This window comes from Lampetra planeri, chromosome 47, assembly GCF_965212315.1.
Source record: "Lampetra planeri chromosome 47, kcLamPlan1.2.h2, whole genome shotgun sequence".
In the NCBI taxonomy this organism is placed as follows: domain Eukaryota; kingdom Metazoa; phylum Chordata; class Hyperoartia; order Petromyzontiformes; family Petromyzontidae; genus Lampetra; species Lampetra planeri.
The window spans coordinates 719,342-732,198 of NC_136153.1; the positions used below are offsets into that span (position 1 = coordinate 719,342).

The 12,857-nt window shown below is 55.8% G+C and overlaps 1 protein-coding gene across 3 annotated transcripts in view; it reads right to left on the bottom strand.

Annotated features, from left to right (window-relative positions):
- LOC144733471 (Na(+)/H(+) exchanger beta-like) overlaps nucleotides 1-12,857 on the bottom strand; it is a 67,522-nt gene that overhangs the window by 23,590 nt on the left and 31,075 nt on the right. For all 3 annotated transcript variants that reach the window (XM_078615388.1, XM_078615387.1, XM_078615389.1), the window contains exons 3-4: nucleotides 9,969-10,111; nucleotides 4,437-4,775 (exon numbers count right to left, since the gene is read on the bottom strand). In XM_078615388.1, coding sequence (XP_078471514.1) covers nucleotides 4,437-4,775; nucleotides 9,969-10,111 — 482 coding nt within the window. The remainder of the gene's footprint in view (nucleotides 1-4,436; nucleotides 4,776-9,968; nucleotides 10,112-12,857) is intronic.

A 12,857-nucleotide genomic window follows, 5' to 3' on the forward strand; every position in this document is an offset into this window, starting at 1 on the left:
TTTAAAATAAATAAATATGGTTACATTAGCCACAACCCCCCACTGGGCCGCACTGCGGCATCACAACACCACCCCGCGTCACAACACCATGTGGCGTCACAACACCACGTGATGTCGCCACATTTGGTATTCGTCACAACGGCATTCCAGCCGCCTGTCTTGCCCGGCGATGATTCAAGGCGCTGCACAAAAGTGCTCTGCGACAGAATTTGGGAACGCGCCGGCGGGCCCCAGCGGAAAACCCCGCCCGCGGGGGGCGGGGGACTCACGGAATATTGTGGACAGGTCCTCGTGTTTTGGTTTGTGTGGACTAAACATTTTCCGCGGGGACGAAAGTCTCAGTTTGCACGCCAACATGCGATTGTTCCCCGTTGATTTTGTTTGTGAGAACTCGAGAGGACCGGGACAGAAGTCTCCACTTGCACGACCGATAACCCAGGGTGGGAGGGGGGGGGCATGCTCACACCTCTCCCAGTTGCTGTGGCGCCACGTGCACGCTTTTCACATTCCCTGCCCCCGGGTTGTGTTGTGTGTGTCAACGTATACCGCGCTCCAACCCGAAGCTCATTTAACCCCTCCGCTCGTTTACCCGGGGGCGGCGTGTCAGTTGCTACAAGCTTGTCGAGTTTGCGTTTGCACGTGATCCGAATCCCCCCGGCGACCCCGGGATGTTACCTACCGGGATGGTTACCAACCGGCCCCCCGGTGGCCTCCTCACGGCCACCACCAGAACAGGGACAGTAATGGGGCGCGACCGGACCGAAGCGGCCGCTGCGCCTGCCAACATCCCTTCAGCGGGGCAGAAACCTCAACGGCGACGAGGGAGCTCCAACACAAATCACGAACACGAGCGAAGCTCGTGACTGCAGGGCAGCTGGAGACCCGAGATAAAACGCATCCACTCTGAGAGAAGGGATGAGAGTCATCGGCTCTTTGAACGACGCCGAACCCGCACGTTTACTGCCAAAACGCGACGCCGCTGCGGAGTCGACGATTCCTCTCTCCTCTTTAATCCTCAAGAGCCGCGGCAGCTCCCCGTCCCATCCCCCAGCACCCTCTACGCATCGCAATCCCCTTTGAGGGCGAGGACGATAACGACTTTAGCTCTCTACCCAAACTGCCCCACTCTGTTATACACGTCCGCGCTGCTGTGCCGCGTTATGGAAATTATTTTTAAAACGTTCCCCGCTTCACCCGAAAGGGGTATCCTTCAATTTAATAAACGTGCACGCGCAAACACGCTTGAAATTTAAGGTTGTAAAATCGCAACGGGCTCTCGCCCAAACAGCACGCTCAATCGAATGCGGTAATGGACGTTAATTAAATCGCTCAGACCCACCCGTGCGGCACAACCGCCGGCAACGGAGGAGTTGCAGTCCAACGAAGCGAGAAGCAGAGAGAGGCGGCAGTAGCGGCGAGCATTTGCCCGATGGGAACACGGGGACACACGTGCGGTTTAAGCGGCCTGGGCCAGAGTGTGCACTGCACACGCCTCCATCGCGCAAAGACTACTGGGGGGTTTGCTGCTGCCCTGGTTTCTCCGCGGGTTCTATCCCCAACTCGCCGTAGTTCGTGAAGCCTTCAACAACTGTACCGGAGGAATTTCAATCTGCTACAGATACAATGGGAGGCTGATCGATGCCCGGGTGTGGTCAAGGGATGGCTCCCTATTGCTCAACCATGTTATGTATGCCGATGATCTGTTAATTGCTGCTCACTCAGAGGAGGAGTTGGAGGCGCTGCTGCTGAACCTGGAGCTTGCGACGAAGAGGTGGGGCCTTACCATCAGCCCCACCAAAACTAAGCACCTGCCTGGGTATTTTGTACCATTGGACACTCCACCCCCAAAACTCCCAATTGGTGATAGGGCAGTTGTAGAGAGAGTGGAGAGTTTCCCATACCTCGGCAGTGTGCTCATGACAGGCTCCAGTTTAACAGCAGACGTCTCACTCCGAATCAGTCGAGCGGCATTATCTTTTCATCGGTTGCATAACGCTGTGTGGAAGCTACCTGGTCTCTCGCTCCGCACGAAGCTTCAGGTCTTTTCGGCCACGGTCATTCCCTCCCTTCTCTATTCTTGCGAAACGTGGACCCCCCTAATGAAACATCTTCGCCGGTTATAAACATTTAGGCTGGCCTGCCTACGATCCATCCTGGGTTTAACCAGGCTGGATTGTGTGAGGCGCTCACAAATCCTTGAAAGATCTGGACAAAGTCCCATCGGTGAGCTCCTCCGGCAGGCAAGGCTGTGTTGGCTGGGCCATGTAGCCCGCATGCCCAGCCACCGCATGCCTGAACAGCTTTTGTTCGGCCGGATCGAGGGGGCTAAACGGGCACGGCACGGGCTGGAGAAGAGATGGAGTGATGTGGTACAGGAGGATGTGGAGCTGAGTGGACTTGTAGATGACTGGTACCAGCGGTGTCAAGATCGGCCTCTGTGGAGGAGGCTCGTGAAGGACGCTGCTACTGGGCAGTTGGAGGCAGTCGCCCTCCAATAACAACGGAGGGTGGAGGAGCGATGCTCACAACAACGAGCGGAGCGCCGGGTGGCTAAAGCACAGCAAGTTGGCATAGTAGGGGGCACAGGTGGTGTATCAGCCAGTCATCTCAGTCAGTCGACTCGTGGCACCTGGGTCTGCCCCGTGACCTCCTGCCAGCGGGCGTTCGATACTTCACGTGGCCTCAAGGTGCACATAGCCTGGCACAAGCATTGCGGTGACGTCACCGCCACTTAGTGGCGAATGGCGGTTGTTGTTGTGTGGGGAGCGGTGATGTCGAAGTTAGTGCTCTGCGCTGCAAACCGGGCGATCCGAGATCGATTTCTACTCGTAGCCAACACCAGTGATGATAATCTGAACCGGTCCTTGGCCTCCTCTAGGTCGACTCAGCCTCAAATGAGTACCTGGTGTGGTGTTAAACTTTGCCACGAGAGAGATAAAGGCAGTCGAGAGTGGTGCTGGACACCCACCCCCTTTTTGTGCTGTGTTGGCCTTCGTAGGTGCTGCTCAGGAACAGCACTTGCCCCAACAGTGTTAAAGGCTATAGGGGGGATCTTCGACTTTGTATATAACGAGAGCCAGGGCCAGCATGTTGCTGCTGCAATTGGTCGCCTGCACTCCGTGTCACTCGCTCACTGGGAGGGTGGCCTGCACTCCGGGTCGCTCGCGCTCAGATGCTCACCCGACCTCTCTCTACCATTATCCATGTGAGCGCCTGGTTGGACTTGAACGTCTTGGCTCCAAAAGCCGGCACAAAGCACACGACCGCCCAGTTCCTCCTCTTCTTCTCCCTGAACGACGGGAGAGGGGCTCACGGCGGCACGTCCACTGTTGGCGATCCACTTGCTGGAGAATTGAAGTGCTCAATGTTTATAATAATGCCGTGTATCTGACGTGATAATCAAATCTATAAATGATGAGAAACTCCAACACAACAGTGTGGTATCAAGTGGGGTAGGGTATCGTGAAAATACAACACCACTCTAAAATCAGATTCATTCATGGGACTTACCCCCCCCCCCCACCCTCGTCTAGACACGCGGGCACCCCACACGGCACTCGGCCCATCTCGGGATGGAATCAATCAGTGGTACGAGCCCACGGACGGAGATCAATGCGGCCGACACGCTGCCAAGGCCACGATCCCTGGGGACCAATGAAGTGGAAGAGCCCAGGGCACCACGTTGGCGTGCCAGGGTGCTACACGCTGGTGACACGAGTTCAATTCCTGGTTGGGCTGCCACCTGTCCCATCGTCTTTTTGAAGACAGAGAGCCACTCCCTGTTGTTTGGCAGTTTCCTGCCCCCACTGTTGACTCCTCAGGGTGACCGGAGCCAGAACCAGCCCGCCGCACCTCCTGTGTCCCAAAGAGGTCCAGGTGGTACCAGTCCAGTTCCCAAACGCACGCATGAAGATCCCCCCTATAGCCTTAACACTGTTGGGGCAAGTGCTGTTAGCGAGCAGCACCAATGAAGGCCGGCATAGCACACGAGGGGGTGGGTGGCCAGCACCACACCCGGACACCTTTGCTGATGTTTACACACCGCACCAGGTACTTGTTGTAAGGCTCAGTCGACCTAGGGGAAGCCCACGACCGCTTCAGATAATCATCACTGGTGTTGGCTGTGAGCGGGAATCGAACCCGGATCTCCAGGCTCATAGAGCGCTAACTGCTACTCTACCGCTCCCGCACGCACACATATACGCACACACGCACTCACGCACGCACGCACACATGCAGGCATTCATGCACGCACACACACTCACATGCAGACATGCACTCACACGCGCACAAACACACACGCACTCACACAGGTGCATTCACCCACACGCACGCACACACGTGCATTCATACACACGCACACACGCACTCACGCAAGGCACTCTCCCTATCTCGCGGACGGCGCAGTTGACCCCCCCCCCCTTCCCGTCTCTCACCACGGTGACGGCGTCGTTGAGCAGCGACTCCCCGAACACGAGGATGTGGAGCTGCTCGTTGACGTGGATCTCCTCGAACACGGCCAGCACGGCCACCGGGTCGACGGCCGAGATGAGCGACGCGAACAGCAGCAGGTGCACCAGGCCCAGCGACGCGAGGCCCAGCGCGGGCACCAACGCGCACACCGCGTGCAGCGTCAGCCCCACGCCGAACACATTCCACAGCGTGCCCAGCACTGCGTACCACAGGATCGTGCCCAGGTTGTCCAGGAAGGGACGCACCGGCATGAAGTAGCCGGCGTCCAGCACGATGGGTGGCAGCAGGTACAGGAAGAACACCTGGGCGGGGGGTACAGACAGTGCGCACGAGGGTTAGGTAGGGTGGCACCCAGTGGCATTCTGAGGTTCTGGGAGATTCGGCCAGCCTCTGCGGGGTTGCAGCGATGCGTGAAAAGCATCGTTATTGATGAGACACTGCATGTTGAAACCGGTCCTGAGTTTTGCTCGTTTTGAAACGACGCTGCTCAAATTGTGCACTCCCAGAAGGCTGTGCAGCCGATGAGTTGCATATGAAACAGTTGAATATGTTATGTGGAGACCAAGGAACGTGGAGACAGTTTATCTGATTATTAAATTAGTTGATATTATTGCGCTTGCTTGCTCATGAAAGCCTCACCGAGCCTCAAGACTAATTTTGTGTGCATTTGGGGGCGATGCTGCTGCTGTGTGCGATCCCAATTAAGTAATGGGGTGGCGCGCGATGTTGAACTCGTGGCCTCACAGCCTTGGGGCCAGACAACGTCGGGGAGGAGCACGTAAACTCGCTGCCGCTTATGGCGCGAATCCACACGAAAACCGGAGTGTCGCATCGCGAAAACTATAAACAAAATCGCGTCCCTTGGCAACGGTGCGGGAGAGGGGGGGGGACGCAGGAAATACTGTTCGCAGGAGGGGAGACCTCCGGCCTCCGCAAAGGTTCCAAGTTGAAAAAGCAGAACTCGAACGAAATTTCTGCTGCAGCGACAACCTGGGCAAGGGTCTCCTCTCACCACGACGTCCACCCCTTCCCCCCACCCCGCAAGACAAACACGCGGCTTCCGTGAGACAACAAACAAACCCCAACGCTGGGACACCTGCCAAGGTCGAGTGAGTCACCCACGCGTTGGGTGCTTCTTAATTACATTTGGGTCACGAGCAGAGCGCCTGCGTGCGCTTAATTTAGCCGCGCGTGCCTACAGACGTGTTTTTATGACCCTAAAGTAGTGAAGAACATCGTTCGGGTCTTCTCTCTTCTTTCTCGTGGCATCCGAACAAGCAACCGAGAAAGCAGTGGGAGCGCGTGTCAGGTTTGGGGATTCTATTAGCCGGCACCAGGAGCTGCTCGGTGCGCAGCGGTCCGCGAGCGAACGCCGCGAGCCACGCACGGTTACGCGACGAGCAGATGGCACCTCGCAGCGGCACGAGCGCAGCGGGCAGGGCGACGCATTTCATTCTCCACGTGCGCAAAGTTTGGCAGCGCGTCACCACCCCGTTACAGCTCAGCACCGTCGCCTCCCACGCCAGCCGCAGACCGGTGATAAGCCCCTGGCGTGTTCGATATTATTTTACCACGCAAGGCCCACTGAGCCACTATTCAGCTCTTTTTTTCCTCAAGCGACCTGGCCACAAATGATAGCTCAACGAAGTGGCTTGTCATCACGTGGACATTCATAGCAGCCAAATACTCTAAACGCGTGTTGATACTAAAATGGAGGGAAAAACCAGAGGACCCTGAGAAGAATTCACATGACCACGGGGAGAGACATGCAAACTCCAAATATACAGCAGGCGTGAGGGTTGGTATCGAACCCATGACCGTCTCCTGCATACCAGGTGAAGTAGTTAACATCTCGCCACCGAGGCGCCCAGGTCGACATATCGGGAGGTCGCTGCCGTTCAACTGTCATGCCACTCATCTGGGACTTCCTTATTTTGGCCACGGGTAGCATCGGAATCTGAATATTGAGCTATACTGGAGGAATCCGATGAGCTATACAACTCTTTTTCACAGATGCCCAGTAGTTTTCACTGACGTCCAGCATCTCCGCTCAACCCCAGAGGTGTGCGCCACACGTTTTGAGTGACTCGTCCCGTTAGTGCCTTCGTGATAGTGCATTGGCGATAGCGATAGTGTGTGAGTGATAGCGATGGTGCGTTGGCGATCGTGCGTTGGCGATAGTGCGTTAGCGATAGCGATAGTGCGTTAACGATAGCAAGAGTGCGTTGGCGATGGGCGTTGGCAATGGGCGTTGGCAATAGTGCATTGGCGATGGTGCCTTAGCGATAGTGCTTTGGTGATAGTGCGTTAGCGATAGCGAGAGTGCGTTGGCGATGGTGCGTTGGCGATGGTGCATTAGCGATAGTGCGACAGAGAGGCCCAGTCGTAGGTTCATGGTTCGAGTCCATTGGCCGCTCTGGCTAACACTGCGGTGCGAACTGACCGCGAAAAGACCATGCACCGTCTGCTTCACAGTGGATGTTACAGACCCCGCGACGCCATTCCAAACGAGGTTCAAATTGATGAATTAAAAAAAGTACACCGCAAATTACTCAAAATGGCTATCACCCAGAACTCTGCATCGCAACATCGCACACATACTGGCAGACTCATGCCGCATGAAACACAGCAGTTCCTTCCTCCGTCATCGGCTCTGCACTACAAGAATGGCGCAAATACCAAATGTGCTCAATTATAATCGTAATTATTATTCTTGCTTGTCCCGCGTGCCCGTTCTGGTGGGCCGACACAGCCCGAAAGGCTTTCCCACCTTGAGCGCACAGATGGGTCACCGGTTATGAAACCGGTGGTTCATTCCAATGCCTCATAGCATAGCCACCAGGTAGACTCGGCTCTGTGTGCCGTCATAGCTAATACCTCGTTCGTTCCCAGGAAGGTTTCACCGAGTTTCAGGGCTCTTTCTTTTCAGGAGGGTCCTGTCGGACGTATGAGAGTGGACAGTAGGCCTACTGCAACAACTCACTCATTGGCTGTACGGCCGCCTCGTTCATCACCGAGGACGGCCGCTCAAACCCCTCCTCCCTGTCCTCGCGCATGTGGCGTTGCTAGATGCCGAGAGTTTGCCGGCCCTTTGTTTGGGCTGCCCCTGGTTCTCCACCGGCAGGCTCGCTCGCTGGCTTTGTGACCCCGTTATTTAGACGATGATCCGGGCCCTCCCGTCATTGATTTGCGCCTCGCTCGTTTGCCACGAAGGCTCATTAGCTAAATGGACAAGCGGCCCGTGAGCAATTGACCGCTCCCGCCCCGCCAGCTCTGCGGCTGCTCGCCCCCGCGTCATTCATTCCACAAAAAACAGGGTGAGAATGTGCGCCACGATGCAGAGACGCCAGCCGTACTTCTAAAAATACCGCGGCAACATTCACTTACCTTCCCTAATTAATAACAACAAGGTCACGGAGGCATTCTGCGCCCTGTGCACAGCGTACGCGCACACACACGGCCGTGCATGGTAGCGGGACGAGAGGGGTGGGTGTGTGGGCACAGGGGCTCATCCTCGTACTGCTCTCGGTCCCCACATTTGGGTGCAACATCCTCGCTCGTCACACCCACAGCCGTGTGAGGACGACGCGGGTTCGAGCACGAATGTGACCGACAGGACTGTGGCAGCCGCTGTGGACGTGGAGCCGCAGTGGCGAGGTGCGCCCAGGAGATGGCAGTGGTGATCATGCTCCTCCCGATCCTCCTCCATAATGCTGTGCGTTCCTCCAGGTATCTCCGATTTTCCACCTCATACGAAACCAAGCACTCGATCGTGGATATTCCTGGCTAAATAATTGGCATTATCTTTATTATTATGCTGGCGACTCAACCTTGCATCCGTCGGACCATGTACGGGGGGGGGGGGGGGGGGGGTTCCCTGCCGCAGCAGCTCCCAACGGATCGATCACCGCTCGGTTACACTACACCCCGCTCGGCCGACGACATCACAGTTTACACTTCTAATCAAAATATACCCAAAATGGAAAACTCCATCAACTCCTATCTAAAACGGCTCAGCACTTTCCGAGCCAATAGATCGCTTCAACTCTCAACATCCAAATCAACAGTCACCCTTTTCACACCTGACCCTTATCAAGCAAACTTACATCCCAACGTCTTCATAAACAATCAACGCCTCCCAATAGCAAAAACCCCAAAAATTCTAGGTGTAACCTTTGACACCATGTTCAGCTTCGCTCAACACGGCAGAAACGTCTATGAAAAAGTTAACAAACGAAATAACATCTTACGAGCTTTAGCCGGCACATCTTGGGGTCAACAAATAGAGACTTTACTCCTAACCGACAAAGCCATTGGACGTCCCATCATCAATTATGCCAGTGCCATTTGGTGCCCAAACCTCTCCTCTACAGGTTACCAAAAGCTCCAAACTGCCCAAAACCAAGCACTTCGCCTCGCCACAGGATGCCACCTCAAGGCGGCCATTGACCATCTCCACCAAGAAACCAAAGTTCTTCCGATTCAAGAACACTGCAAGCTTCTTACCGATAAATATCTGGCTTCATGCCACTCGACAATGCATCCTTGCACAATGCTACTCAAAGCCTCTGCACCTGCTAGGAAAATTAAATCCACCTTTCTCTCCTTCAGCTCTGCCAATGTGCAATCTACTTTAAACGCTCTTCCACCAAACAGCACCACCAAATCAATTTGAACCACTTGCACACCGGTGCCACCATGCACTGCCTGAACGCCTACAAGCCAAATGTCGTGCTAGGGGGTTGGCCCCCCACCCATAGCAGACGATGAAAAACCCTGACCCGGCAATTCGCACCAAACTGGCTCAACTCCGTTCAGGTTACTGCTCCATGCTAGCCGATTACCAAAATCGGAACGACCCAAACGCCTCAAACTGCTGCCCTTCGTGCCAAGCAACGCGAGAAGACGTCTCTCCCATTTTCTCAGTTGCCCAAAATCCGGAACAAAATTAAATCGATTGATCTCTGGCTAAACCCTTCCAAATTGGTGACACAACGCCACCTATAATCAGACAGTGCGAGAAAAACAACAACACCCCGCTCGGTTACACTACACACCCACTCACACTACACACCCCACTCAGTCTCAATGCACACCCCGCTCGGTTACACCCTGCTCAGTTAGAGACGCAGTGTTTGTGTTTTGACAGCGGTCGTCAAACTCTGTGACGCCGCAGCCCCGGGAATGAGCCGAGCGCACGCTGCGCGTCCCATCATTAACGTCAACGAGTGGCGGGGATTGTTTGTTCGAAGCCGTCTCTCCCGTTTAATAGCCGGGCGCGTCACGGCGGGGAAGAGGAGACACGCGCCTAATGAGACCTTCGCTGCCGGTGGGGCGATTGCGACACGGCACGCGACGGACGGGCTCCATGACACGCTGCTTCATCTGCAGAGGCCTCCACGCAGCCCAGCCTCCTGCTGCTACTGCTGCTGCTGTTGCTGCAGCTGCGTGAGAGAGGGAGAGAGAGAGGGAGAGGATGCGTGCGGCGCTCGTACCTCGGAGGACATGGAGGAGCCCTGGTGCTCGTTGCTCGAGGTGGCGCCCGTCAGCGTGAGGATGCCCCCGGCCAGAAGCCCCACCACGATCAGCAGGCAGCTCTCGGGCACCAGCGAGGAGAGGCGTGATGACAGGTGGAAGCCTGCAACGCCGGCGCCACGTCGGGGGGTTAGCGCCGGCCATGGGACGGCGAGCCGGCCGAGTGATCGTCAAGTCGCGCGCCCGCGCCGAGGGGGGACCGGGACACGTTTGTTTGCTGGCACCGGCGGTGCCTCGCTCAAGGGCCCGAGAACTTTGTGTCAACGCTGCGGTGGATCGTGATGCCTAGCGGTGCCCGCAATCCTCGTATGCATCTCCTTGAGTAATCGTATTAGACGTGGAACGGTCTCACTGGCATGCATTTATTGATAAGCACATAAGTACATTCATACTACAAGTAACAATACTGTAATAAGAGTCAATATACAGCCCATGTCAATTCACTGCAGGAAAAAGGCTTAACCATATTGAGTTCGTCATGGGAGTTGTCTGGTCAGCGCAGATTGGTAAAGGGGCAGAGACCCAGGACCGTGGCTGGGAATGGAACTGGGAACACCAATTTAAACACCAATTTCAAATGGCGAATCACAATCCACCGCTGCCTCCATGACCATACTCTATCACACCGGACTACTGTAAGATCCATATTTGTTCCTGGGTTCAGCCACTTGGTGGTAGTTTCACACACAATCTCTCGTAATTAGAACTCTCCACCACCCGGCCAGATTGTCATGTCGACACAGACATTATTGACACACAGCTGCCAATGCAACGATCAGACTTAGACTGAAAACGCCCCCCCCTCGCCCTCCTCGCCCTCCTCGCGGGACGCTCGAGACGTCTCATGACGGACTTCAGCATCGGCGTTGCGATCAAACCGTGGTGCGTGTGCGCCGATACTTATACAGCACGGTGCGGTCACCCGCAGCGCCTTCAGAGGGGTGCCCACATGCCAGCTGCACCGCTGCCCATCGCGCTCGCTCTCCGTCACTCTCCGCTCGCTAAAACATCTCTCGCAATGGTTATTAGTGCTACTTGCCGCGTAAGGAGTAAAATGACAAATTGATCTTTAAATCACGCAGAACGTTTCCCCATGCAATGGGAATGCTAATTCGTAGCTGGGGTCAACCCCGCACGGGCAAGGTGATAACAGTGGCGGCTATAAGTCATCAGCTGTCCGGGCTCCCCCCGCAATAGCGCGCAGCACGCGCCACCCTCGCCGGCGATCCCAGCCCAATCCTAAACCGAAGGACAGTACGGTGAAATCAACGGCAACTTGAGGGAAGCCCACCTCTCGTCTGTTGCCCTATTATCCGGAACTTCTACAATCCACGTTTTTTTTTTAAATCGTTGTCACGCGATGAACCACGCTCAACGCCGGGGATGAGTGGCGCCCGAAACGTCACCCCCTGCCCCGCGGGCGCCACTTTCTTACAAATTGCATTTGAACTCCATGGGAGCCACCGCCGTCGCTGCCTCTGCCCGTCAAGTTGTCCCGCGGGAGCCTGGCGGAGCTCCCACGTGGAGTAGCCTTGTCCCCTCACGAGTTTCCCGTGAACCGGCGCTTCACCCGGCCGCCTCAACTCTGCCCCCCTCGATCGACAGCGCAACGAGACCAACGGCGTAGGCAGCCCCCCTCCGGGGGCGGTGACACAACCCAGCCCGTGGCGCGTTCGCCACTCGATGGGAGAGGATCGCGGCTCGAATGCGACAGGCCGCCCTGCAGGGCGTTACCACGGCGATGCGGATTAACCGTAAAGATCCCCGTGACGCGATTGGTAATCAGGAGGCCATCGTGTGCTGTAGGTGTCACAGTTTAAAATTCGCTCAAAATTCGAAAAGAAATAAACCTCTCAGCTGCCATGACACAGGAGCAACATCGCCCCCCTAGCGCGGAACTACCGCAGCCTGCATCTGTGAATCACGGCGGCGCCTTCCTTCACGACGATCGCCTTTGCGCCGTGAGGATGAAAGCGCCAAAACCAAATCTACTCAACGATGAGTAATTAATCGAGAGGGGAGGACGTTCCTTGCGATGCGTCGCTCTGGCTGCGCACACGATGATGGCACTTGTACTTTATGTTACAGTGGCCATGGTTGGATGCGAGGGGGCACTGGCGATATCAAGAGCAGCGGCAGCCGCCTCATTCTGCTGATTTATTCAGTCCGATTAAGGAGACCTTGAATTCTCTACCAGATAACGGTCCGCGCACCCCATTAACCTCGATACGCAGCTATCTATTAAATGCAACATCGCACGGCACACTGCACACATTCTAAGGGATATATTAAAATGTCAACCCGACGTGCGTGTGGGATAGCCAGCCTCGAACCCGCGCGCAAATCTCCGCGCGTCTCCCCCCACCGCGCCGCCCACCGCACCGGTTGGCCCCACAGCCACGGCGCTAATGGAGGCTTTTAATTGACGGACGGCACAGGAGCAGAGGAGGACGGAGAAAGAGTTCATAAATAAAAAAGTGGACGAGAGGCTAAAATAAAGGATAGGATACAGGCTATCGATTGGCGATATTGTTTATAGCTGGACGCAAGCCCACAAAGACAAAGATCCCCCATGTAGCCTTAACGGATTGTTGGGGCAAGTGCTGCTAGCGAGCACCTATAAAGACCGGCACGGCACACGAGGCTGTGGGTGGCCAACACCACGCCCGGCCGCCTTTGTCTCCCCAGTGGCGATGTTTACACACCGCACCGGGTACTGATTTCAGGCCAAGTCGACCTAGAGGAGGCCCATGACCGGTTCAGATAATGTCACTGGCGTTGGCCGTGAGCAGGAATGTAACTCTGATCGCCAGGTTCTTAGCGCAGCGCGCTAACCGCTACACTACTGC